Source organism: Sitophilus oryzae, unplaced genomic scaffold (genome assembly GCF_002938485.1).
Source record: "Sitophilus oryzae breed Bouriz unplaced genomic scaffold, Soryzae_2.0 scaffold_1360_pilon_pilon, whole genome shotgun sequence".
Taxonomy (NCBI): domain Eukaryota; kingdom Metazoa; phylum Arthropoda; class Insecta; order Coleoptera; family Curculionidae; genus Sitophilus; species Sitophilus oryzae.
In genome coordinates, this window is record NW_022146016.1 from 392,052 (window position 1) to 419,730 (window position 27,679).

Consider the following 27,679-nt stretch of genomic DNA (forward strand, 5'->3'; position numbering starts at 1 on the left):
TCTCTATTTCTTTATTATTTTTTATTTTCTGATAATATAATTTAAACCGAACTTGAAAATGTTCTTTATTGCTTTTGGTAAAGCCTTCACTCGACCTAAAGAGATCCTATCTATCTTAGAACAGTTAAGATACATTTCCTGCGAAACCTAGATATGAATAATTTACACACAAAGAAATTGTTTACATTGTAGTCAAGATACGACGCGAAATTCGTGTATAGTTCACATGTACCACTTTAATTAAAATGAAACAACAATTTAAAGCTGATAATGGCAAGATCGTTTATTTTCATTATATGTGATTTAAAATAAGTAACCTGGTCGTATTCAATGTGATCACAATGAACAACAAAGGGATGTAAACTTAAAATAATTTTCCTTGTAGAATAATTGCAACAATAGGCGATAGGCATAGTACTCATAGTAGTAATTAACTGACGTTATATTTTTAGGTCTACTGTGATTTAGTTTCACTCAATCACACAGTATACTTAACAATTTATCCTCCCTAACCATAGACATACGATATCCCTGTTTAATTCTCGATCGATACAGCAAGAATCCAGCTTTTTAGAGAAAAAATGTCGCATCGATATTTCGTAGGGCTGCCGAAAGTTTTGGGGCGCCGCGCTAGACCTAAATGGGTCAAGGACGTACCTATTCCCTTCCCCACCCTCCTTTGGCCCCATTTTCAAAAAGTCAAAAGGGATAACACGACGATAGGAACAAGAAAAAGCGATTACCCTTTGTACCTGATGTCCTGGAGAGCCCAGCTTGTTCCTTTAACAAAAATTAATGTTTTGTGTTGTTTTTTCGGAACACTTCTATACCGGATGTTTCTTAAAAGTGGCATACCTCTAAAGCTTTTTTTATTTTTTTGTATGTTAGTATATGACATAAATTAGGGTTGATTGACATATTCAATTGTTTTCGATCACTTTCTGTTTCACCGGAAATGTCTACAACTTTTGATTTTTAAATAGCACCCTCGGTATTTTTTTACTTTATTCCAATGACTAAAGAATCCAAGGACAAATAACACTCGAGAGCAAATTGTGCCGATGTCACCAAACAGTGCCGTGGCACATATTTTTCTTAACCTAGCTGTTTGAAGGAATATTTATATTTTTTGATAATTGTTTTGACTACGCCTATGGTGTATCATCCTAATTAATTACGAAAAAAACGTATTAAAATGTTAACAGAAGGTACAAAACTAGTATCGACGTATAGCACATATCAAGTACATATAGACGTTAATTGAAATTGAAGAATAATTATCGAATTCAATAAGAAAACGCTAAAAAGTTGGAGTTTACTGTTTATTTACCTATGAAACGTAACTCCTGGCTCTTTATTATAGCTGCTGCTTTTACACTTGAAAGCTGAACTACTAATCACCAAGTTTATACAAAGTTCACTACACACAAACTATTAAAAATCGCTAAAATTGTCGCTGGTGACCAAATGATGAGTCATTGTTTGCCATCAAAAGAATGGCCTCGAAGGTCACAAATTCTGCTGCAGTCCGTATATGGGCGTTACATGTCCTTATATTCTTTAGTCATTGCTTTATTCGAAAGGGAATTTGCTGTCCTCCATTCGCGGGACACTTGCTGTCCTCCATTCGCGAATTTCAAGTTCCAGAGCTTTACGCCCTGAGCTACTCAGAACGGTTCTGAAAGGAGCTGTGCGCGATAGCCTGGTGCCTCCATATGACGCGGAACAGTTCTGAACTTATGACTCAATTGAATGGAGTGAGAGTATCGCGTTCTTGAACAGTTCAGAGCTGCACAACTGCGCGAATGGAGGACAGCAACTCTGAATGGAATGACATATCATGTCAACTGTTGACATTTTCGCTTTAAAAAATCGTATTTTAAATCTCAATCTAGAGTGCCATGGGCCATGGCTGTGTTAAAAATGTTAAAAACATTAATTTTTAATCAAGGAGCCTTAGAAAAATAGATTTGATCGTCTAATGTTTTCGTATATCTTGTGCTGGCCGGGTAAAAGATGCCTAAATCGTACTTTTAATCATATCTCCATTTTTTCAAATGAAACGATGGTGGCTTATTAGAGTATTTGGAAAACACACACTATATAGGTATTTCGAGTCAAATTGTCGTTATAAACCATATGTTACAATTTCAAATAATGTAAAATGTCAAAAGTTAACATAATCTTAAACCAACCTAAGCTAAATAAACCTATAAGCCATTCTACTCAGAGTGTCATTTTTTATCGAATAAAGTAACAAAATACCGATGGTGTCATTTACTAATCAAAAGTTGTAGTCATTTCCAGTAAAACAGGAAGTGACCGAACATAATTGAATACGTCAATCAATTCTGTTTTATGTCTTATACTAACGTTCAAAATCTCGCTTTTTTACCTGAAAAAATAAAAAAGTTATAGGGGGCAACACCCGGTATACTACAGATATTGAATAAAATGACTAAAAAAAAATTAACAAAATAAGCGAAACAAAACAAATTTAACTAAAAAAATGTTTGTCTTCGTCATCCCTTGTATCAATGTACGCATTCGGGAACTCTATGTATATGAAACTACCGAATGATAAAAACGGCGTCTAGATGACTTTCAAATAACCATCAATGACAGTTCCCATATAAAATGACAGTTATCATTTCCAAGCAATCTCTGACGCCGACTTTTGTAATTTTTTCTTTATAACCAACATACCCCTGTTTAAAAAAAACCGTGACCTAAATGAATCAAAACGTTATCAGCGAACACGACTATTGTTTAAATTTTATTGTTTTGTATGCCAACTTTTCTACGGTTATACGGTTATTGAAAAACTTTTAGCCTTGTATTTAGAAAGAGCCTTTTGCAGATCATTTGACGTTAAATGACGTGTTCATGTGAATGGTGTGTGAATGCTTCAATACATAATGATCAAAACAATTACATTCCACTGTACTTATTGAAAAAACAGCGTCACAGTCGCCTTTGAAATAAGTAATTTTATTTAAAACACATAACTTTTTTAATGGAAAAAAACTTGAACGTAAATTAGCAAATATCCCACTATATTTAATGCTTGCCAACCGAATATTAACACTAAAGTTTATAATGTAAACTGTTCCTGGTTTCTATATAGGCAATAAATTAATATAGTAGTACAAGCATGTGTTTATATACGTGCACACCAAAGTATATAAAATATTATGGCAAATTTGTTAGTTGAGCCACAGTTTACACTAGACATGGCCGCTGTTTATTTGATTCAAATTTCAAATAAACCATTCGCTGAATAGTTATCTTTAATTTTATTAATCATTCTTCAAAATATACGCAGCAGGATATAGGACTGACCAGTCTTGCACCTTATTTTTTTTTTGCCAATATGAGAAATACTGGATTTTCTCATTTCACATGTAAATAAATTTTGAGCATTAAACAGGGAAAAAAAATTAGTCATACTAAATTCGAAAATGGTGGTTAATAAAATAATAGTTTACACTATCTTCATATATCAAAAGTTGTAGTTGTAAGTCAAAAGTTGTAGTTGTAAACTTTAGTTTCTTCTGATGGATTATATTTTTATTCCCGAGGATTCTTAATCAATGTCAAAAAATATCCTGGTGACAACGCTGTTTTATATCTTCATTGAAACAGCTGTATGTAGATGAAATTAATTTCTGCCTTCTCCGATTTAGCTTCTAATCCTTTCCAAATTTCCACCGACATCGATCAGAGTTACGAAGATATAGCCATTTAAGATAAGATAGCCATTTAAGATAAGCCTTTAACTGGAAATAAGCCATTGATTAGTTCTGTAGTGGGAAATCCGATTTAAAGAGAAAATTGATTAAAATCAAAAAAATCTTATTAAAATTTAAAATCGATTTTTTTATTTTTTTTTAAATCTTGATTTTTTGCGCCCTGCTCTGTAGGTATTTTGTCACAAAACCCTACCCCATAAATACAACAATATCCATCAACAACTACTCAATATAATTCATGCAAAAACACCAAGAATATTTAGTTGCAATCAATTGAACACCCTTATCAAAAAGGAAAGTATTCTATAAATTGATCTTGCCACAATTTGTAGTAATCAAATGAATACACACGTAGTGATTTACTTTCGAAAATCTAAAATGCAATAATCAATCAAGCTTCGAGCTACGAAAATACACACAAAATAGCAGCAACAGATACAACAAAAAAACAGGGCAGCAGCAACCGGTACCTGTTGTACGGCACTTCCTTCTCCTCCTCCACCAGTAGAGGTTCTCCTGCTTTTCTAGTCACGTCGATATCGACCACCACCTGTCCGACCAAATACTTATTCCTGCAACATCGCGATCGCTACTAACACCACCAAACGGTAGAATAGTGGTCCCTCGTCCTGGCCGGGGGTATCTTACTCCCGGCCGATCGATGGGGAATCTCGACACGATTGCGCGCGGGGAAGGAGCAGGAGTCCGGCTCGGCGATGCCACGATTCCGAATTTTTCCCTACATTTGTTGAAAATATCTTTTAGAAATTGCTAAAAATATGGACAGAATTTCTTAATTTCTTAAATAAAATTCCCTGAACTAAAACTGTCTTTGCTGTTTTGGTATTAACCTGTATTAATAATGTGAATAAATAAGACCCCGTTCACAGTCACCAAATTTTTATCTAGTCGACGCGCGACGGCCGCACAGTGGGGTATTTGACACAGATAGTTGATCGAAATTTTTTTATGTAGACCTTATATAAATTATTGCTAATTTCAATTAAAGAGGAAATAATATGAACAAAATAAAGGATAAATCGTCGATTCTAAAAAAAGAAAGAAAAATCACTGTTCCAGTGTTTCCACGGACAATGCCACTAATACCAGTAGTAATATCGCAACTAATACTACTAATGCTACGACTGATCCGCGAGCAATGCCCATACCACTAAAGTCGCTACTAATGCCAAATTATGTTATACTGCTAATGGCACTAATGCGATCGCTTTGTACACAACAATTCCATCGCAGTTTACACCTCGCATTAGTATATCACTGATTGGCAAATTAGAGGAAACTAAGAATGTTTTTCTCATTTTATCAGCAAAGTCGCAAAAAGTCGCAGTATTTTATTTTACTGTATGAAAGCCCAATGTTTACTAAGTAAAACGTATATAGACAATATGCTGAATTCTTCGAAATGAGAAACTAAATCTCTAAGTATAATAAAAATGTCACAAATTTAATCAAATTTTCTGAACGCCCAACTTTTAGTTGCAAAAAAAATCGTTAGTATAGAGAATATCAAAATAAATAATACGTTTTTGTAGAATACATACCTGCAGCTTGCTGAGCCATTTTCAATCAAAACAATAATATAAACGTAAAAAGAGCACAAGAACAAAAACAATTTATAATTTTAGACATAAAATTTAGCCATTTACCTCTTATCTGTGAGAAGTAACAACTTTGACGTTTCGTTGAAACAAATGAATGCAACTAAACACACCCATAGCAACGCCATTCATTGCAGACATGATTTAACTTATCATTTATCTTTTTTTGGGAAATCTTAAACACATTTGCTTTTTCGAATTTCGATCATCTTTTTCATGCTAATACCCCACCGTGGGCCGGCTCGGCGCATGGTTTTGTACAGAGTTTTCAGATTTATGAGTACGAGTTTACCTGCAGATCTTCATCTTTACTTTTTGGAGGAGGTCGTGAAAAATATACAGGGTGGTCCGAACTGTATTCCGGAAACTTCGGCAGCATATTCCGCAGATAAAAATAAGTAAAAAAGTTCGTATAAATGTATGTCCTAATGCCGGGTCCAGACCAAGGCGACAAAAATTAAACATATTTTGAGACAAAAACAAGACAAACTTGTGACAAAAAATGAGGAATTCTGACAAGACAAACTTGAGATAAATTGTCCACACCGCAAGGGCAAAAGTACAACAAAGTCAAAACTTTAGTTGTTGCGAATGAGTTTTATTAACCATGTGTGATTTCACTGGTCTACTGTTGGCAGCACACGCCATCCACACTGCGCCGACAATTTGTCGTATAATAGGTCTGTTCGTTTTCCTGTTATTATCGATTCTGAATCGTCCTAGAACTCTCCAGCGCATGCGCAAATGAAATAATGTCTTAATATTTCCTTCTGCGCAGACGCATCACAATTCTAGGACGGTTCAGAATCGGTAATAGCAGGAAAACGAAAAAAGCTAATATACGAACAAACATAGACACTTTGATCTTTACCGACTCGTGACGGGACTTTGAAAAGTCTCCGAATTTTGAAACAAAACAAAAATGAGACAAAAATGTCTCAAAAATATATTGGATTTGTCACAATTTTGTTGTAAAAAACGAATATTTCTGTCTTGTCGTTGTTTTGTCTGTTTGGTCTGGACCCGGCATAAGATGCTTAGTTTCGGATATACAGGGTGTAGAAGTTTCATTTTTATTTCGATTTATTCCAAATAAATTCTGTAGTAACGTTAATATTTCGATGAAAATTGTTGTCTAGGAGTTTTTTGATATGAGAAATTTGATTTTAATGTGAATATGACTCCCACTTATAGAGAGCGCAACCTACATATTTTGAACTGGTTTGAAGGGTAATAACTTTTCGTCCGTACGTGTATAAAACTAATGATAACAAAATATACATTTACGACTTTTTTTACGTAAAAAAGTTATCTTGGTGAAAATCGTTACGAGTAACGGTTCTCGAAATATTTGGAATCGAAATTATCAGTATACCTGTCATCATTGAGATAAATTAAACATGTTGACTGAATACTTATTAGACTGAAATTATTAATTTGAAATGTTTTTGTGCCAAAAGTTCAACAAAAACTGTTTTTTCATCATTTTTTCGAAGAAAAAATTATGATTAATTTAAAAAAATAAAAAGTTCCAAAATTTATCATTTCAGTCAAATAACTATCTATCTATTCAACATGTTTATTTTTTGTCAGTAATGACATGTATTGACTATTTCCATTCTAAATATATTGAGAACATTTGCTCGTAGCGATTTTTACCAAGAGACATTTTTTACGTGAAAAATCATGAGAATGTATATTTTTTCACTCAGTTAGTTTTATACAGGTACGGACGAAAAGTTATTACTCTTCAAAACGGTTAAAACACATGTAGATGGCGTTCCCAAGTAGGAATCATGTTGACATCAAAATCAAATATCATGTCAAAAAACTTCCAGGCACTAATTTTCATGCAAATATTGACGTTACTTCAGAAATTATTTGGAAAAAATCGAAATAAAAATGAAACTTCTATACACCCTGTATCTCCGAAACTAAGCATATTAAGACATACATTTATACGAACTTATTTTAATCTGCAGAATATGCTGCCGAAGTTTCCGGAATACAGTTCGGACCACCCTGTATATTATAATGTAAAAGTAGTAAAGTTTAACCTGAACCGACAGAAACCGAAAATAAAAATAAACAAAAGACGATTAGAAGGTTAAGGTAAGCGCGCATTTATTCGCATCGGACGGACGTACCGGACACACGGAACGGACGAAAATTATTATTTGCCTTATTTTAAATGAGATAACGCACATACATACGTATCGGACGCATCGTAGACACGGAAATCCGTTCAGAATAATTAAGGTAAGCGCGCATTTGTTCGCACCGGACGCAACGGACGCATCGGACGAATCGCAATATATTTGTTATCATCGCATATTATATTCGGATTTTCTTCCCGCATTTTCATTTTAGTGCAATCCTCGAAGCGGGCTAATACGAAACTTCTGTTTTTCATGTTCGCTTTCCAAATTTAAAATGAGAAGTATTTCTGATGAAGAATTATTATTTGCAATTGCATGTGTATTTGAAGAGGAAGAGCAAAGGAACAAGAAAAAAAAACGAATTTGGGTCCATAATGTAAATATGAACCGTATTTTTAAAAAGATGTTAAAATGATTTTTCTGCTGTTTAAATATACCTATATGTTAAAGATTTATTCTATTATATTGCGTCTACGTACCTGGTTGTTTCATTATCTGCCCAATTTCCTCCCATATATTTTGGCGTCCTTGCTGACTACTGTACTCTTTATTTTTCAAATTATAAAGTTCATTTTATTGTTGCACTAAAGAAATTAATAGTCCGTCATCCATTTTCACTCTTTTACGCACCTGCTCAAAATAACGTTAAAAACAAATCAAATTCTGCAAGTCGATTCCTGTTTACATCGCGCATTTCATCGAATTTACGAATGACGTCATCCGCACGCATCGTATATACGGATTTAATTCTTTTCTAATAATTCTGAACGGATTTCCGTGTCTACGTATTTATGTGCGTTGTCTCATTTAAAATAAGGCAAATAATAATTTTCGCCCGTTCCGTATGTCCGATACGTCCGTCCGATGCGAATAAATGCGCGCTTACCTTTAAAAAAGAATTAAATCCGTATATACGATGCGTGCGGATGGCGTCATTCGTAAATTCGATCAAATGCGCGATGTAAACAGGAATCGACTTGCAGAATTTGATTGTCGTTTCTAAATTTTTCATAGGTCATCCAAAAGTATTGGAAAACTCATCTCTTATCAAGTCATCAAACAAGGTATGAAATTCTCCATACAATTTCTTCTTCATGTTTACATTATGGACCCAAATTCGTTTTTTTTTCTTGTTCCTTTGCTCTTCCTCTTCAAATGAACATGCAATTGCAAATAATTCTTCATCAGAACTACTACTCATTTTAAGTTTGGGAAGCGAACGTAAAAACAGATTTTTTGTACTAGCCCGCTTCGAGGATTGCACTAAAATGAAAATGCGGGAAGAAAATCCGAATATAATATGCGATGATAACAAATATATTGCGATTCGTTCGATGCGTCCGTTGCGTCCGGTGCGAACAAATGCGCGCTTACCTTAATCCGTATATACGATGCGTGCGGATGACGTCATTCGTAAATTCGATGAAATGCGCGATGTAAACAGGAATCGACTTGCAGAATTTGATTTGTTTTAACGTTATTTTGAGCAGGTGCCAAAAAGAGTGAAAATGGTTGACGGACTATTAATTTCTTTAGTGCAACAATAAAATGAACTTTATAATTATTTGAAAAACAAAGAGTACAGTAATCAGCAAGGACGCCAAAATATATGGGAGGAAATTGGGCAGATAATGAAACAACCAGGTACGTAGACGCAATATAATAGAATAAATATTTAACATATAGGTATATTTAAACAGCAGAAAAATCAGTTTAACATCTTTTTAAAAATACGGTCCATATTTACATTATGGACCCAAATTCGTTTTTTTTTTGTTCCTTTGCTCTTCCTCTTAAAATGCGCATGCAATTGCAAATAATAATTCTTCATCAGAAATACTACTCATTTTAAAATTTGAGAAGCGAATGTGAAAAACAGAAGTTTCGTATTAGCCCGCTTCGAGGATTGCACTAAAATGAAAATGCGGGAAGAAAATCCGAATATAATATGGGATGATAACAAATATATTGCGATTCGTCCGATGCGTCCGGTGCGAACAAATGCGCGCTTAGCTCCATATAAAACTGGTAGAGTAGAGGGTAGCCTAGCGTATGGCGGAAAGGAGTACCTACAGTGACTAACAGATATAGCGGGTTTGCAGGTGGATTTTAACCATTGAGTTATAATATTTTAACAGTTCCAGTTCGACATGAGCAGTACGAGTAAAAATACGCCACCAGCGAGCAAGTACGCGTCAATCTGCAATAGGCTTGGTGCGTTCTCCTTCGGTGCAACCACCATCGGAGCAGGGGCGGATACAGGAATTTATTTTAGGGGCGACCCAAAATAAAAAGTAATGTAGAATATGCTTTTAGGGCGCCATTTTTAACCTAAAAGCCTACTAGGTATACCGCCTAATATTCAACCCAATTTATAGATTTTAGTGAGGGCCCTTCAGTATCCGCCACTGCATCGGAGAATATCGTAAACAACCGGCATATACAAATACACGGATTTAAATAGCGAGCATACGAAAAATGTATTATTCTAAAGTGTTAGGAAGTATAATCTGTGAAAATTCTAAAAATAAAAAAGTAAATATTTTGATATCTTCAGAAGGTCTAAGCTAACTTGTATTATGATTTATTATTCAAGCTAATAAAACTTTTTAGACGAGTTCAACTACGGTAGCTAGCAATGCTAGCATAGGGTAATGGGGGTAATATACGGGAGGAGTAATGGGGTAATTATCCCCCATGAAGAAATGTATAAATAAGATAATAAATATTAAAAATGGTGGGGCCAATCATTGGATTTTTTTTAAGATATCATACATTATATTTTAACAAGGATTTTATTATAAGTATCGATATCGCACAAAGGTATAATTAATAAATCGATATATTATCGCCAGCCCGAGACGTAACTTGTAAATCGACGACCTAGGACACGCACACAGCCAAATTATTGTAAAAAAACAAAAAAAAGAATTGGGGTGGATTTAAAATAACTGGATAGGACCAAAGAGCTAATGGTGTAGGCGAATAACATAACAAATATCCTACAAATAAAAAATCCCAATAATAGCGAAAAAAAATAAAACAATAAAAAAAGCATGCCTCGTCTATACAGGGTGCTACAAATTCGAGGTACGAGCATTGGTATCTCGGTAACCGTAATAGATACGAACATGGTTAAACTGGAGCAAAGTTTGTAATTATTAACATTTTGAAAAAATGCATTGTTTATAAAAAAAAATTGCCTGTTCTATAATGGTTAATCCTGTTTATACTTTTCCGAATTTCCATACCTTTTCAGAGAAAAATAAAAAAAATATATGAAAATATAGTTTTTCCCTAAGTCCTAAAAATCAAAACGCGTTTCTATGTCTATGGTAATATAATTTTTAGGTTTTCATTCTTTGTGTGCGAACACAGTGCAAGCAGGTTTACCGCTTACCGGTAGTCGGCGTCAATCTGGGTACCTATTCTTGACATCGTTCGCAATTTTGCGTATACGCATCACGTGTATTGTTATAAACATGGTATCCAAGAAATAAGTGCAAGTATTTTAAAGGCTGGTAGATCTCGATAAAAGAAACATATTTTCTCTTTATCGTTTTTCAAATAAGTCCGTTATTTTGGACAATACTTTGAAAATTTTCAAAAAAATCATTTTTTGCTACTGAAAAAAATAATACTTTGAAAATTTTCAAAAAAAATCATTTTTTGCCACTGGATCTTTTCTGGATTTTCTTTCTTGTAACTTTAATCTACTACCTATGTTGCCATATTATCAAGAAATTATTTTCTTTAAATAAAAACTAAAAAAAATTCCAAAAAAATTTTCAAAAAATTCCGAATTTTCAAAAAAAAATATTTAGAAAAAAACCTCATTGGCGTGTTTCTGGGGTTGAACTATACTACCAGTTAAGTTAAAATACTTGCACTTATTTCTGGGACACCCTGTATATGGGTACATCGTAGCGCCGCGCCGCGCCGGCGCCGCCTCGCGCTCATAACCTTGAAAAATTAAAGCGTGTTATCAAATCGGCTAGTTCACAGTGAAAGCAGGCAGATGGCAGGCAGGCACCGTCAACCAGCGTTCATCGGCGTTCTCGCTTTTACTGGAACGAAAATTTATTTATTTCTGCTTTTGCACGCGCCGACGGCACACAGAGGGTATTAAGAACTAGAAGTTGGCCAAAATTATGTTTTATGATTTTTTTGCTTTTTTGCTTGTAATATTAATTATTAATTAGAGGAGAGGTTGCTAATATGGAACCCCATTTTGTTTTTCCTACACAATATTTTTTCCTCTACTCTGAAACCCTTTCCACCGATCAAATAGGGCCATTCTGTGCAAAATCAAGCAATTGGATGAGGATGCTAGAACAAGAAAGTAATTTGTATATTATAGACGATATTTGAGCGAGGATGGGTGTTATAGGGTAAAGACTATTTCCTTTAAGAATCTATTTAAATCAATGTTTTTTTGGCAGTGGCAAATATTGGCAAGATTTTTGTACATATTCCAAAGCTGGAGACTTTAAGCATTGAACGGATACTAATTTCCATGCGGAATATTGCCGAATAGTCTTACACCTTATAAAAATGCCTCTGATTTTTTAAATATAAAACATTATAAAGAAATAGAATAGAAGAAAACGTTTCAAAATAAAAATATGGCATAAAACAGGACTTGCCAGCTGGCTCTGTATCCATCATGACAGTTATTATAAACAATTTGCAAAAAAAAGCACTACAAGCAATTCCACTATTTTATAATCTTAGAAATATTCAGAATACACTCAAGATAATTCATACTTACAACTGAAATATATTATTTATTTGATAGTCAACTTACGACTTAAAAAAAGCTAATAAACGCGCTTACATTTAGTATTTATAGATTTGTATTCAGTTAAGATAAAAAATGAAAATAAAAATATTTCACTTTTGGCCAGGTTTATAGACCAAATACCCCCATGTGCGGCGCTGGCGCGGCGGGAGCGGCGTTTGAATATAGTTAGGTTAGGTTAGTTAATCAGGTAAATTTCCTCTTAATTAACTACTTCCGAACCCTGCTCGCATCTCCGAAAAAGCCATATAACAATACACGGCATATACGCAAAGTTACGCATCATGTGTATTGTTAAGGTGCGTATTCATTATCCGAACGAACGAACGAACGAATGAAAGTGCGGTATATTTAGACGGGGACCGAACGCATGCGGCCGTTCGTTCGTTCGTTCGCTCGACCATCCGTTTCAAGTCGGTACATCAAAGGCGTTCGCCAACAAATGCCTCCGGTCTTCTCGTGCGGTCCTATCGTGCGGTCCCCGTCCATACCACTAGCGAACATTCGTTCGTTCGTTCGTGCGGATAATGAATACGCACCTTTATATGGCTTTTTCGGAGATGCGAGATGTGAGCGATATGTGGTCAAGAATAGGTCCCCAGAGACGGCGCTGGTTGCCAGAAAGCAGAAACCTGCCTCCACTATGTTCGTACCATAGACTTAAAATAAAATATAGACTGAGCATCCCATTCATAAATAGCTGGAACATGCGGTCAGACACTGTCTTGTTATTGTTGTGTTATTGTTTTAGGTTATAACGAGTGCGACACGAGCGATAGATAGGTTGTCTCTGTCGTAACGGTCGTTCCCTGACGACTCTGCCGAGAAACACAACACTGTCTTTCGTTTCTCAAGTACACCTGAACTCTCCGTATCATAGCCGGGTAATTTTTTTATTTTAATGAAGCTATAAGTAAATTAAAAATATATCGTATTTAAACGTTTTTATATTTTATTAAGATTTAGGACAGGTTTTTTACATAAAAGTTTAGAAAAAACGTCTTAGAGTCCGAAAAGGATAAACATAATAAAATACACGTTATAGAAGAAATTTTATAATCGAAATTACGTAATTTTTGAAATTAATAATAAATTATTAATTTTAGTCAAACATTTACAACCCCTAATATTAATCAAAACCGGATCTATTCCACAGATATAATAGAATCGGCGACAGGGAGAGAAAAAAAAATGATTGTTGTAATTTTTTTTCTAGTTAAGTGATGTCTTATTATGTAAATTAGAGAAAACATAAATCTGTTCCATTAAAGCAAGGAAGGTGATAGGAAGTGGATAAAATAAAAACTACATTTATTTAACTCGGTACTGTCTTTATTATACCGGGTGCGGCTCAAAAGTGGCTCATCCCCATAATTTTTTTATATTTTCAAATAAAAAAACAAGATTTAGTATGTTAGTATATGAAATAAATTAGGATTGATTGACGCATTCAATTGTTTTTGGTCACTTCCTGTGTCACCGGAAATGACTATAACTTTTAATTTTTAAACGGCACCCTCGGTATATTTCTACTTTATTCGATAGAAAATGACACTCTGAATAGAATGAAATATCATATGTCAACTTTTGACATTTTCGCATATGGTTTAATTGTAATTGTAACACGCGGTTCATAACGACAATTTGACTCGAAATACCAAGTGTGTGGTATCAATATATTCATAAAAAAATGCTTTTTCCAAATATGCTAATGAGTCACCCTTGTTCCATTTGAAAAATTGACATATGTATGATTAAAAATACGATTTGTACATCTTTTAACCGGCCTAGACAAGACACGAAACCTATTAGACGATCAAAACTATATTTCCAAGGCTCCTTGATTAAAACTTAGTGGATTGAAAAAAAACTGGATTGAAATTTAAAATAGGATATGTTTTTAAGCGACAATGTCAAAAGTTGACATATGATATGTCATTCTATTCAGAGTGTCATTTTTATCGAATAAAGTAGCAATATACCGAGGGTGCCTTTAAAAATCAAAAGATGTAATCATTTCGGTGAAACAGGAAGAGACCAAAAACAATTGCATATGTCAATAAATCCTAATTTATGTCATATACCTACTAACATACAAATCTGTTTTTTTATCTGAAAAATAAAAAAGTTATAGGGTTGAGCCACTTTTGAGACGACCCGGTATATTAAAAAATATTGTTTCATAATGTAATATCATTTTAAAATTCTTGTACGTTATTTTAGATTCTGAAGATAATTTTAGAATAAACCGGAATATATTTTTAATAAAAACATTATTAATTATTAACAGGGTTATAATTATGATTTTGTTACAATGTAAGTAAGTAAATAATGTAATGTAAAAGAAAAAATTCAGATTTTACATTTTACTAAAATATTATCTAAATAAGTGCCTTTCTACAACAACGCCACTGACTGCCAATGGGTAAATTGAAAGTTGCCTACCGGTCAAAAGTCGTTTCAAGACTTAAATGGATTATTTAAGTCAAATTTCTTGCAAATTTGGCACTGGCGAACCATATTTTATAGTTTTTGAACAGAAAAAGTCAATAAAATAAACACTTAAGGACTACAAGCTAAGAAAATGCGTTAATACAGCCGGGGAGATAGCGGCAACAAAGCTTTACCGCACAAGTGCGACACGTACTACAAGGTAATAAATGAATGAATAGGCTCCCTCGCCTCTAATCGGTGTTGTCATATTGTAAAGAACTTATCCTTATTAAACAGTATCCGACTTATAATTTAGTAGTATAAGGACTATTTAATACATCTATGGAATATTAAAACCTACTTTATTAAACTGTAGTATTAATATCTCAATATATGTGTATAACAAGAAAAAAAATATTGATAATATTAAAGACGTGACAACATAGGCTGGATGAGGAAGGCTCGGTCGACTGTACCCAGAAGTAAACATGTGTACAAAAAAGGTTGTTTGTCCGCGTTGAGATGTAAATAGTGTAGTCTATATTTTATTTTAAGTCTATGGTTCGTACCCTTTGATAGTTAGTCTTTGGCAAAGTTGCCCGCTTTGGGATGTTCACCAAGATGCTGTCAAAGAAGTTTTAAAAATTTCAAGGATTGCTGAGTTTTTTTGGAAAAAAACGGATTTTTTGGAAAATCAATTTTATTTTTTCCTGTCCCTTACATTTTAAAAAATCAAAAAACTAATTGCAAATTCTCTTAGCCACTTTATTAGGACTATCTGATAGTATTTTTAGTTTTTTTAATTAGCTGATAATTTGTGAGATACAGAGGCTAACTTAATTTTTTTAATACGGACCTGCATTTTTTATTTCAGGTTTTGAAAGAACTCGGTCTCCTAAGAACAATGATATGCCACACTTAATATTTTTTTTTGTTTCGCACATTTGAACACAATTTATTTAAACTAATTTCAAGTCCGGCTCTGTTTTTTTTTAATATTTAAGGATTTAATCTATTCATCGTTACAATATTGACACAGATATTGATAAGCTTTCAAACTTAACAATGACGTGGGGTAAAACATTGAATACGGAAAATAAAATGCAATAAAAAAAATAAAAAATAAAATAAAATAAATAATATAATATAATATAAACAATCAAGTAATTTTCCAGGAAGACTGATTGGTAATGATAGAGCAGTATAAAGCTCCGCGCGCACTGAATCGGTACCAGTCCGGCGAGAAACGGCGAAGGCGGTGACTCGACTATCGTAGATAGGTAAAGGTAGGAATCTGGCCTCTACAGGCCGAAATGTTTTAGTGGACGCCGGCGCCGTCTATATCAGGGCCAGTCAACTGAGATATACGATCTTGAACGATCTGTTTTTGGGATAGTAATTTCCTGTGGCGCTAGATGGCGTATTTTTATTTTAATTTTTCTAGTTGCCTAACAATTGCGTACAAAATTGTTTTTATAGTTGCCTAAATAGGCCTATTAATTATGTTCTGTCATTGTTCTGTATGTCAAATCAGTTTTCCGTTTCCGGCTTCCTCCTTCCTCTTCAGTTGTGTTTTGCAATTGAACGGAGATGTGCGTTTCGCTGTTTGCTGGTTGTTTGGCTGTGTTTTTTGCAATCTTCATTTTAAAATCGTGATTTTGTATTTTTGAATTTTTTTGAACTTTGTTTTGTGTTTGATTTTTAAGATCTCTATTAAAGGTAAGGTTTAAGTTAAAGGTTTTTGATTTATCTAACAATTTTATTTAATAATCCGAGAAAGCGAGGTGAGGTAACCTAACCAAGTCCAAATGTTCGTGAATTTTATTTTTTAACAATGTAATATTTACAACGCCATATATTTTTACAAAAAAAATTGATCAACTCCATATTTTTGTACATAAACTTCACAATATGATATTACACAATTGTTCAAGTCCATATGTAAAAAATACACATAAATAAAACATTGTTTCTAATGGACGTCACTTTCTCTTGTATTCCAACGATATTTGTTATGTGTTCTTAAATCTGGTACTATAATAAATATTATACTTTTTAATCTGTTGTTTTATTTGTTTGTAAAATGTTTCATGGTATAATTTTCTGTAAATTAAAATAAATTATTTATTGTAGGTTTTTATGCACATAAAATGATATAAGCAAACCATTTAACACTTTACAATAGTTTAACCTTTATATATAAATCCTTGTTTTTTACCATTTGACTTGTTTGCCAACTTGGGACCAATCAGATGACTACACATTATTTTGTAGAAATCTGACTGGCCCTAACTGGCGAACAAGTCAATACGTCTTCCTTAAAAATAAATTGCATCTATTTAAATTTGCCGCCACATTTGTTACTTTCCTGGGTGGCTAGATGGCGCCACTTCAATATACAGATTACAGATTTCTTTACAAATTTGAAACCGTTTTGAAACTAAAAAATGCATGGGAGTTAGCGTTCTTCTTTAGTGTGTTCTGTGGTCTATATGTACGATGGTCGCAGTCGCTTTTGCTGGTCAGTCCGATCCGATGCAGTGCGCGCGGAGCCTAATGGCTAGCGAGGTTCCTGGTACTTTTGAACCCTTTCGAAGATATAGAGCATCAGAAACTAGTTTGCAGAAATTGATTTATTTATAATAAATACGATTCATATTATGCATATTATTAGATCGCAAACTGAGATTTTAAATTCACAATAAAAAAGTTAAAAATAATATCTTTAGCCTGGATATTATTTATCTGGATCTTCCAATTGGCACGATTTTCCTTATTTAATGTTAATTAGCGCGGAGTCGGACTTTAAACTATTTTAAATAATAATTAAATAGTTTTGTTGTTGTTAAGGTACCCAAAACAAAAAAAAAACGTATAAAGTGTGGTATATCATTGTACTCAGAAGAACGAGTTTTTTCAAAATCTGAAATAAAAAATCCAAGTCCGTATTTAAAAAAATTAAGTTGGTCTCTATATCTCACAAATTATCAGCTAATTTGAAAATCTAAAAATACTAACAGATACTCCTAAAGTGGCTATGAGAATATGCAATTAGTTTTTTAATTTTCTAAAAAGTAACGACAGGAAAAAATAAAATTGATTTTCAAAAAAGTCATTTTTTTCAAAAAAACTCAGCAATCCTTGAAAATTTTAAAACTTTTTTGATGGCATCTTGGTGAACATCCCAAAGCTTAACTTTACCCCAATTTAACTATGTTCGTATCTATTACGGTTACCAAGATACCAATGCTCGTACCTCGAATTTGTAGCACCCTGTAGACTCGCTTCTATACAGGGTGGTCCGAACTGTATTCCGGAAACTTCGGTAGCATGTTCTTCACATAAAAATAAGTAAAAAAGTTCGTATAAACGTATGTCCTAAAATTCTTCATTTCTAAGATACAGGATGTAAAAGTTTCATTTTTATTTCTATTTTTTCCTAATAATTTCTGAACTAAATTCGATATTTGGATGAAAATTAGTATCTGGAGGTTTTTGAACATGAGAAATTTGATTTCGATTTCAATATGACTCCTACTTGTAGGGGGCGCCACCTACAAATTTTAACTGTTTTGAAGAGTAATAACTTTTCGTCCGTCCCTGTATTACACTAGTGAGTGAAAAAATATGTGTCTTTTTCTAACTCGTAATACAAGACTAAAGTGTCAAAACGAATGACAATGTCAGGAAATAAATAAATGTGGCAAGTGGGCATTTTTTTACAGCAGAGCTACCACCTGAATCCCCAGCGGGAAATTTAAATTCCAGTTCGTCAGTCAGGCGCCGAATGGTCCATGGTTGGCAACAATGCTCGATTACGTAACTAAAAGTTCAATTGGCATCGAATATAGTAAACATGTTTAATTTTTGTCATTGATGATTAATAAGTAATAAATATTTTGTGATTGATTGATTATTAAGAATCCAAATATCTTGAGAACGGTTGCCCCCAGCGATTTTTACCAAGTAATATTTTTTGAATGAATGAAGCTTAAGACTAAAACACCTCTTTTCAAAAAAAAGTTTTTCTCTGTTATAAAAATTCAAATTGTGAATACTTTGGGCCCGACTTTGGGCATTAAATAATTATTATTATCTAGAATTTAGAAAATTATCTAGAATATAAAAATCATGTGATTGTGACTGATTACAAGACTATTATTACAGGTATTGTGTTTTGAAGCCTAAAATAATAAGAATCTCCTTCATATTGTCACCATAAAAAAAGTTACGATTTATATTTGGTTAATATTAAATCTTGAAGATTGTCACGTAATGAATATTAATATAATATAGATTTTACCATATTAATATATTATACTAATATATACTATATATTAATATACTACGTGTATTAAAGAATGATGTATGAAGTAACACCACAAAATCAATTTGATGTTAGTTCACACTCAATAGTTTAATAAGGAAAGAATTAAAATATACAAATTGGGTATTAATTAACTGAAGCAGTATTATTCTCTAATACCTATGCTAATACCCAGCAATGCTACTTAGCAACAACCCTATTTGCTTAGCTGAGAAAAACATCATAGAAATATTAGAACCATTAGAAATTTAATGACATGAAAAAGGTATAGGTACTTAAAATATATTGTTTCTTCATAAACATACCCTTTTAAAAATTTAATTTGACTACCTACAAATATATTAGCTAAAATAATAATATTTTTAATTTAATTAACTAATAAAATAATAAATATTTATATATAATGGAGACAGACATTTCTTATCACAGCACTGCTACATTTCATAGTTCCTTTGATTCTTGTAGTTATAATTAATAATAAGGACTTGTTTCATACAAAAGTTTTGCTGACTATTAAGTTCTAACATTCACGCGGAACTCTTCAGAAACCTCAGCAAAATTTTAACATTTAAGAATTTAAATAGATACAAAAGAAAGCATCCAATGCACAAAATGAAGAACACAAAGTTTTATAAAAATAATTTAATACCTATTCTTAATATGTAGGGACATTAGGAAAATTAGAAATATAATATATTCCAAGTATAATGTATGAATTCATTTAGTATATATTATTTACCGAAAACCGTCTACAAAAATATACTAAACAGCTAGGTAATATTTCTTACCTGAAGATAAGGGAATTATTAACTCTTGTTCTTTATCCATCTTCAAAAGTGTTATCAATGAAAAATTCTAATAATTACAATAATTATTAGATTATTCCTCCATGAGCATTATGATAACATTGTCTAATAGGTAGGGTCATTGAACAATATTCAGTAAAAACATTGCGCAGAAAAACTGTTTTTACAGAAAGCAATAAGAGCAGTCGTACAAATATATTTTCGTATACACATCACTTCACTAAGTTCTGTAACACCTAACTTTTATTACGGTACAGGATGGACCATTAAATAATTAGGTCTTTCTTATACAACTCGCCCTAATCTACATCTACAACTTAACTCTGCTTCAAGAACAAGAACTACAAGCTACAAGCAGTCAGCCATGTTATATTTTGTAATTAAAGTCACAGAATATACCATGAATATACTAACGAAATGATTAAAGTTATGAATGGTCCCGCTAGTGCCCACAGATGGTGCCAATGGTGGACATGGTACCCACAGATGGTACCTTTGCCACTATAACATCGTTCGAAATTGTAATTTTAAAAAATGCATATTAGAAGTTATATTTAAATTATTACATTGTATTTTTATATTTTAATTCTTTTCAATGTCTAAAATCCCAATATATATGTTGTTAATTTTACTTATTTTATTAAAAATATACAGTGGATTCAGTGCTTTTAAATTAATGTGTCATATCTCTGCTACTCCGCAACAGGTGACGCTATTAACTGTACGTCAAAATCAGCTGACGATCAGCTGTTTTTATTTTTGAAGAAATAACTTTATGGCAATATAAAATATTATAGGCAAATAAATTAATGACTTTAAAGAATCAAAAAACAAAAATGAATGGTTAACATTCATGCTGTCTTGTAAATAGATAGTTATTATTATTTTATTATGCCTATCATGGTCTTTAGACTAGGAACTAATATATTTAAAGCCAAAAACAAAACTGTTCCAACTTCTTCAGAGGTTTTATCTCATTACTTGATACAGTGCAAAGAACCACCTTGGACATCATATTTTATTAAAGTTGGGTGAATAATTATTAAACAAACATAATATATGTATATTAGTGGTATTTTTAGTACAGTAGTATCCAAGATGATCAGTGGGGTAAATCACATTTTAACTGGCAAGTAGGAAATTCAAATTATCATATTTTAAGAACTGGCTGTTACCCTTATATAAAATATCATTGTACAAAAAGGAATAAGCAAGATCTAACAGTGGAAGACAGTTTTTTTAGGGCTATCAAGATAATTAACTTGGGTATGTAGATAACTTCTTTTATAAAAATAAAGTTGTATTTAGAAAGGTTTTTTAGGATTGCCATGTCTAGCATATGGAATAGCCGCAATATATTTGATAAGACATAAAGAAATTGTATATACATCCAAGGGCAAAGTGGAAATTTATTTTCTATATCCTGAAGATAAAGGATCTTTATACTAAAATTGTTGTATATGCATACAGCCAGTCTTTATCTTTGAACTATATATTCCTAATTTAGTGTTATAATTAAACTTAAATTATACTTATTAATATAAAAGGTAAAAAAAACTAATAATATAATATATGAACCAAAATATATGATGTATTTACTGATTTACTGTGAACATAAAGTCAAGTTGACAGCACATGTATTTTAAAAATTATCATACAAAAATTTCAATATATATTCTATACTATTTATGTGGGAAATATATATAAAAAACACATTTTTCACAATAATAATCTAATACTAAAAACCTAAATAGTAATATAAACTTTATTCATAATTACAGCAATAACTGAGCCAAAATATTAGAAAAAATAACATTAGAAGAGATTTTAAAAGCTAAATGCTATGTTTATAAAAAAACAAGTGAAGAACTCAGAAGCTGTGTGGCATTCATATGACTACACCAGTTAGAAAATTAACAGCTAGTCAAATGTAAAGAAATATATATCAAATTTAAAAACAATATGACTCAAGTTTGTTGCCTTTTATTCTTTAGCTGGAACTTCAATTACTCTAGGCTTATCAATGATACGAGCCGTCCTGTTACCTTTCTCTACAATTCCAATAATCCAGGCTTGGTAACCCTCTTGCTTCTCAATATCTTTACAATAAGCTGCGGCCTGTTCTCTTGGCAAACAAATCAACAAACCTCCAGAAGTTTCAGCAGAGTGCCCTTGCAAAAGTTGGAACATATTACCACATGCCTTTGCCACTGCTGCCATTTTTGCAATTACAGGAAGATTGTGGATGACAAAGGATACTTCATTTTTCTGATGGGAAGCCAATGTTTGAGCATGTCCGAGCAAACCAAATCCTGTAACATCTGTAGCACCATGAGCATTATATTTGTGCATCAGCCTACTTGCTATGCGATTAAGTCTAGCCATAGAATCCATTGCACGATGATAAGCTTTACGCACATCCTCTTCGCTTACAACTAACTTTATGCGATTCCAACGTTCTGGTTGATCCAGCCACTGGTGAGCATTTACAGCAACCTATATGTAAAAAATATAAAATAAGCATTATTGCTGAACAGATTCTTTTAAATTTAAATAGTCAGTGCAGTAAAAAAATTTTACTATATTACCTGTGTTCCTAAAGGCTTTGTCAGAACAAGAACATCACCGACAACAGCATTATCTGGAACAATGTACTCATTAGGTTGAGCTACAGTGGAAGCAACTCCCCCTATTGTACACCATGGATTTACAACTGTCTGTCCCCCAGTCACAGTAGTACCAGCTTCTAAAGCTGAGTCTTTAAATCCTCTCATGATCAAAGGTATGACAACATCCCTTTCTTTCTCAGTCATTTTGGTGCTGACACCCAGGAGCATCAGCATATTGTCACACTCTGTTACTCCCATAGCATATAAATCACTTAAAACATTGGCACATGCAATTTTTCCCATCATGTATGGATCGTCAACAAGGGGATAAAAGAAATCAGTGGTTTGCACCAATACCAAACCACCATGTCGCAGAGGAGTAACCTATAAACATTAGAAACAAATTAAAATAGTATTAAATACAAATAACTGGAAATAATGGTTTTGGTTATATTTCAAATATGTTCAAGTGAGTTAAAGTTTGCAGGGAATATTTCAGTTACTATCAATTACTGTTTTTATTTAATTCGAAATATTCATATCTACTAAATTAGGTATACACGGAATTCTTGAAAAATATAATACTTGATATCTTTGCTTGAAATGTACGTAACATATTTGCAATAATAATATCTAATATCTAGGTAGTAAACCATTATACACAATTAGAAATATGCCGCGCCAAAATAGAAGACTTCAGACAAAAGGCAAACAACCGGCTTTATATGCTTACCGAGCAATCAAGGCCAATTCCAATACGCGGAATGGCCATATGCATAAAGTGATGTTCATGATCTCCACCGCTGTTGTAATCCTGCTGGAGACCCTCGACAAGTTTATTTAAGACTTCTTGAGGTACCTTGCACCCGCGGCCTTTTAAATCCGCGAAACGCGTTAATCTGAATGCTGCATCCAAGTCGTGAGCCAAGGGATCAAAAGGCCGGCGTAATGCTAAAGCATTTGGATTTCCGCCGAGTTCCAATTGAACGGCTCCCAAAGCATCCTGTTGTACACCAGCCACTTGGTAATCTCCCATACCGGCGTTTTGTTTTCAAAGTTTGAACGAAATTTAAGTTCGTACTACCGTGTTAAAAACACTAGCTTCCCGAGAGCGTTTCTCAAACAATTCCGACGCTTACAAAATGGCGTCGGTTGCCACTTGCCACTACAGTAGTGATTGCATTGCGCAGAATCCTTGGAAACAAAAGTACAGGATTGGTTTGTTTTATTGGCGTGTGATTGCCAAAAGTTTTTCCAGAACCTTCTATGATTTTTTTCCTGCCTTGCTTATTTATAAGATTTGAATTTTACTAATAAATATTTCTCAGTTTATTAGATTTATATATAATCATGCTTTTTACTAAGTTTTACAGTAATTGGCTCCCTATAACAAGGCACAATTCAAAAAGTTTTACGTCGAACGAATAGTAATTTCCTTGCAACGTTGTCATGTTTTTTCTTTAGCTTAAAATTGCTATTATTTATTAAATTCACAAAATTTATCTTATTTAAACTTTTATATTTATTTTGATGGTATTTTTTGGTTTTTATGTAAGTTTGGAGTAAGGTGCTTTAGTCGCGGGCCCGTGTTCAAATATTTTTTGGACCCTTTGCCCCCTGAACAAATAATTTTGTTTAATTTTTTTAATAAAAAAAGGACACTTATCTTTATACTGTTATACCTAATATAAAATTTTTCTGAAAGAGAAGCAATCGCTATATTTCTAACAAAACCATATAGGGTCAAAAAATGACATACATACACAGTATGATCGATAAAAAACGGCGTCCAGTTGTCTTGGAAATGACGATTGATGACATTCACCATTCATATAAAGTGACAGCGATCTTCATTTCATAACTATCGCTAAAGCCGTTTTTTTCGATCGTACGGTATTAAGAACAAACATATTTTGGAAATATTTCTGATACGTCGTCTTCAAGATAGGTATTTGTTCTGAAGCATGCGATTGCTTCCTGGTTCTGCATCAGAATAGTTGCAAAGTACGCAGATTTCCTTAAAATTTTAAAGTTACTTTCCACTTTCTAGAAACCGGAAAATATTCTGTTAATTTTAGTTATTATATCAAAATTTTTGTAAAATCTATTAATTCGAATAACTCTTTGTTTGATTCGAGGACATTTAGATTATTTTTTTCATTAAAATATAGTCCCCAGCGTTTATTCTTTTACTACTAAAACGTGCTGTAATTTTTTACTCAAGATTATCAGTTTGATTTTTCAAATGATCGAATTTCTAAGGTTCGACTTCGAGACACTTTCAAATAGTTTTTCAGACCTTTGAAACCACATCTGAGAGATTTTTTGATAGTACTTCCTAAGAATATAAAAAATTATTATTTCTCGTACATTTTCTAATGTTGTTTTAATAGATATATTTTTATCGACTTCTGTTTTCTTATTGGATGTTAATATTTGATTTACATTAATTTGGGTTCATGCTTGAACATCGGTAGTTACGTCACTGTCGCAGCTATAGTAGGTTATAAGTTTTATAAGATCAAACGTTTTACCCTTAGGTTTTACGTTTTACCATACCACAACCATACGATCGAAAAAAAAGTGGTGTTAGACGGTTGGCGTATTGTTCATAATTTTGGCAAGGTCAAACTCTAGACGTCACATCAAGTCATTTAGGCAAATTTGCAGTCCTCCATTCGCGAATTTCAAGTTCCAGAGCTTTACGCCCTGGGCTACTCGAGAACGGTTCTGAAAGGAGCTGTGCGCGAGTAAATTACTGTAAGTAAATTATTGTCCTCCATTCACGCAGTTGTGCAGCTCTGAACTGTTCAAGAACGCAATACTCTCACTCCATTCAATTGAGTCATAAAGTTCAGAACTGTTCCGCGCCATATGGAGGCACCAGGCTATCGCCTGTGCTATCGCACACAGCTCCTTTCAGAACCGTTCTGAGTAGCCCAGGGCGTAAAGCTCTGAAACTTGAAATTCGCGAATGGAGGACAGCAATTGAGTCGCGCGTGTATCGCGTGTGACATGACCTGACATGACATGACACGACGCGGCACTCGCGCTTCCTGGTGGTCCGCAAATTGGGACGCGGTTTTTCAGTGACTCACCTCTGCGACCGTATAAAAACGTCTGCATAAAAATGTCTGATTCACCATCGAAACAATTATAGTTACTAAGCTTTAGTTCTGAATAAGAGTCACATAATGCCGAAGTGTAAATTTTACTGTATTCAATAATCAAAAATAATGCGGGTCGCGTCGCCCCACGCTCTAATTTGCGCTGTCCCATTTATTTCTGTTGTTTACAAAGACTCGCATCGTGTCAGGTCATGTCACACGCGATAGACGCGACTCAATTTTTAGCCTTACCTGCCCCGTACTTTTTTGTTTTCTTAATGGCGCTTCCTGCCAGTTGACCTTAAGAAGGCTGTAATTTAATTTTATATTGACTAAAAATGATCTTTAAATGGTGTAGATATTTTAAAATTCCAGAAAAAGCTATTTACTATAAATATATTTGTGTGTTTGGGAATGTTCTATACTTTTTTAATTATGTTAATTTTTAGTAAAGGACGGCTAGAGATTGACCTCTATAAAATTATTATTAATTGTCACTCCCGGTCGTCTTTAACGCTGTTTTTTTATCTTCTACTGTATGTATATAACAATTTTACAATAATAATTAGTTAATTCGGCATGTTAAACAAAAACATGTTTTGGTATATCCTTTTTTTATTGATTTCATACAAAAAGAAAAATAATAATAAACGTACTTTGATAGAATAAATGCATTTTAATAATTATTGAAATAAATACTTTATTACTGGATGTCTTTATATATATATTTCTATAATTTTCATAATTTGAGCACACTACGGCAACGCAGCCGGCGATTCTAAAACTGTTTGGACATTTGTATTTTGACCGGATCTTCTGCTATGATCTTCTGTCTCGTTCTGTCTTTTAAGGTTATATTTGAATTCGAATTTAAGCGTCGAATTTCTATCCATAATTTTAGAAATACAGAATTTACAAACCTGAATTAAGTTTAATAACATTTGTGTTTTGTGTTATAAAATATCTTATCATATGTAAAGTCAAGTATGTGGATTAAAATTGAATAACATTTACAGGATTATATTTGCTTTCTATTTAGAAGATATCATGAGCAAGCCTACAAAACTGAATGAAACAATAGTGAAAATGGTTAAAGATTTAAAAGCAACTGGCAATAACACCAGTTCAGACGAATACAAATGTTCACCGTTAAAACGTTCGGCGAGTACAAATTCATTTGAAAGCAGCATAGATGACTTAACACCAGTAAAGAGAATTAAACGAGAAAGTATTTTTAATTTATCCTATGTTGGGTCTCCAAGAGAGATGAGGCGTTTAAGAGCCGATCTAGTTGAAGCTAGGAATAGCATAATTGATTTGGAGAATCGGATAAAACATATGCATAATGTTAGAAAGGAAATGCAATTAATGTTTGATAATGAAACTCAGAGTCTTAAAAGACAGCACGAATATGATAGGAAGTCAATTGAAGAACTTGAATTGCAACTTCAGAATATTAGAAAAAGGGAAAGTGAATTTAAGAAAGAGTTATCTGAGGTATTCAATTTTAATATATTTATTATAGTAGTATTAGTATTTTGAGAATTACATTTAAACAATTTTTGTTTTAAGGTAAAAGAAAATTATGGTAATATTAAGATTATAACAGATGCTAAAATTAGTAAACTAGAAAGTGAGCTGGCTAATTTAAAGGATGAATCCAAAACTGCAGAATTAGAAGACAGTGTAGAATCATACGCATTAAAGAGAAAGCTTTTGGAATTAGAAACTGTTTTACAAGCTGCCCAGGAAGATGCGGAAGCCCAAAAAAAACTGTCTTCAGAATTAAGTAAAAAGTACAATGAAAATAAAGCTGAATTATTTAAAATGCTGGTTATTTCAGGCAAAGAATTGACTGAGAAGAATGCTCGTCTTAGAGATATGGAAATAAAGGAAGTTGCTCTTCAGAAAGCTAAGAATCAAATAAGAGTATTAGAAAGTGCTAAGGAAGATTATTTAGAATTTCAAGAGCAAGCAAAGGTAATAGTTATACCGTGTGTTGCATCGTCAACCTGAACATTGGAAATCTCATGTAAATTTTGAAATTGATAAATTTTCCCCATTTT

The 27,679-nt window shown here is 32.9% G+C and overlaps 4 protein-coding genes across 8 annotated transcripts in view; 2 read left to right on the top strand and 2 right to left on the bottom strand.

Moving 5' to 3' along the window:
- The window catches only part of LOC115875280 (rho guanine nucleotide exchange factor 2-like), an 82,965-nt gene extending 62,676 nt beyond the window's left edge, over positions 1-20,289 (bottom strand). For 3 of the 4 annotated variants that reach the window (XM_030890701.1, XM_030890700.1, XM_030890699.1), the window contains exon 1: positions 19,880-20,289. In XM_030890701.1, coding sequence (XP_030746561.1) covers positions 19,880-19,919 — 40 coding nt within the window. In that variant the 5' untranslated portion in view covers positions 19,920-20,289. Of the gene's footprint in view, positions 1-4,222; positions 4,492-19,879 lie in introns of all 4 variants that reach the window. The other variant, XM_030890703.1, reaches the window with a different exon arrangement.
- A 350-nt stretch (positions 20,290-20,639) lies between these two features.
- Positions 20,640-21,438, top strand: LOC115875282 (uncharacterized protein C15orf61 homolog). Of its 2 annotated transcripts, none has more exons than XM_030890706.1 (3): positions 20,640-20,928; positions 20,985-21,163; positions 21,219-21,438. In XM_030890706.1, the coding sequence occupies exons 1-3, from the start codon at positions 20,789-20,791 to the stop codon at positions 21,344-21,346; spliced, it is 447 nt and encodes a 148-aa protein (XP_030746566.1). In that variant the 5' UTR covers positions 20,640-20,788; the 3' UTR covers positions 21,347-21,438. The 2 variants fall into 2 exon arrangements, with proteins under 2 accessions (XP_030746566.1, XP_030746565.1); XM_030890705.1 differs by having other exon boundaries at positions 20,640-20,923; positions 20,980-21,163.
- A 210-nt stretch (positions 21,439-21,648) lies between these two features.
- LOC115875281 (selenide, water dikinase) lies at positions 21,649-23,694 on the bottom strand. Its single transcript, XM_030890704.1, has 3 exons — positions 23,240-23,694; positions 22,486-22,890; positions 21,649-22,393 (listed from the first exon to the last, which is right to left on the bottom strand). Exons 1-3 carry the CDS (start codon positions 23,540-23,542, stop codon positions 21,881-21,883), a joined length of 1,221 nt encoding a protein of 406 aa, XP_030746564.1. The 5' UTR covers positions 23,543-23,694; the 3' UTR covers positions 21,649-21,880.
- A 2,727-nt stretch (positions 23,695-26,421) lies between these two features.
- The window catches only part of LOC115875283 (mitotic spindle assembly checkpoint protein MAD1), a 28,181-nt gene continuing 26,923 nt past the window's right edge, over positions 26,422-27,679 (top strand). Inside the window, exons 1-4 of the mRNA XM_030890707.1 lie at positions 26,422-26,597; positions 26,653-27,110; positions 27,186-27,402; positions 27,457-27,593. Of these exons, the coding sequence (XP_030746567.1) occupies positions 26,661-27,110; positions 27,186-27,402; positions 27,457-27,593 (804 nt within the window). The 5' untranslated portion in view covers positions 26,422-26,597; positions 26,653-26,660. The remainder of the gene's footprint in view (positions 26,598-26,652; positions 27,111-27,185; positions 27,403-27,456; positions 27,594-27,679) is intronic.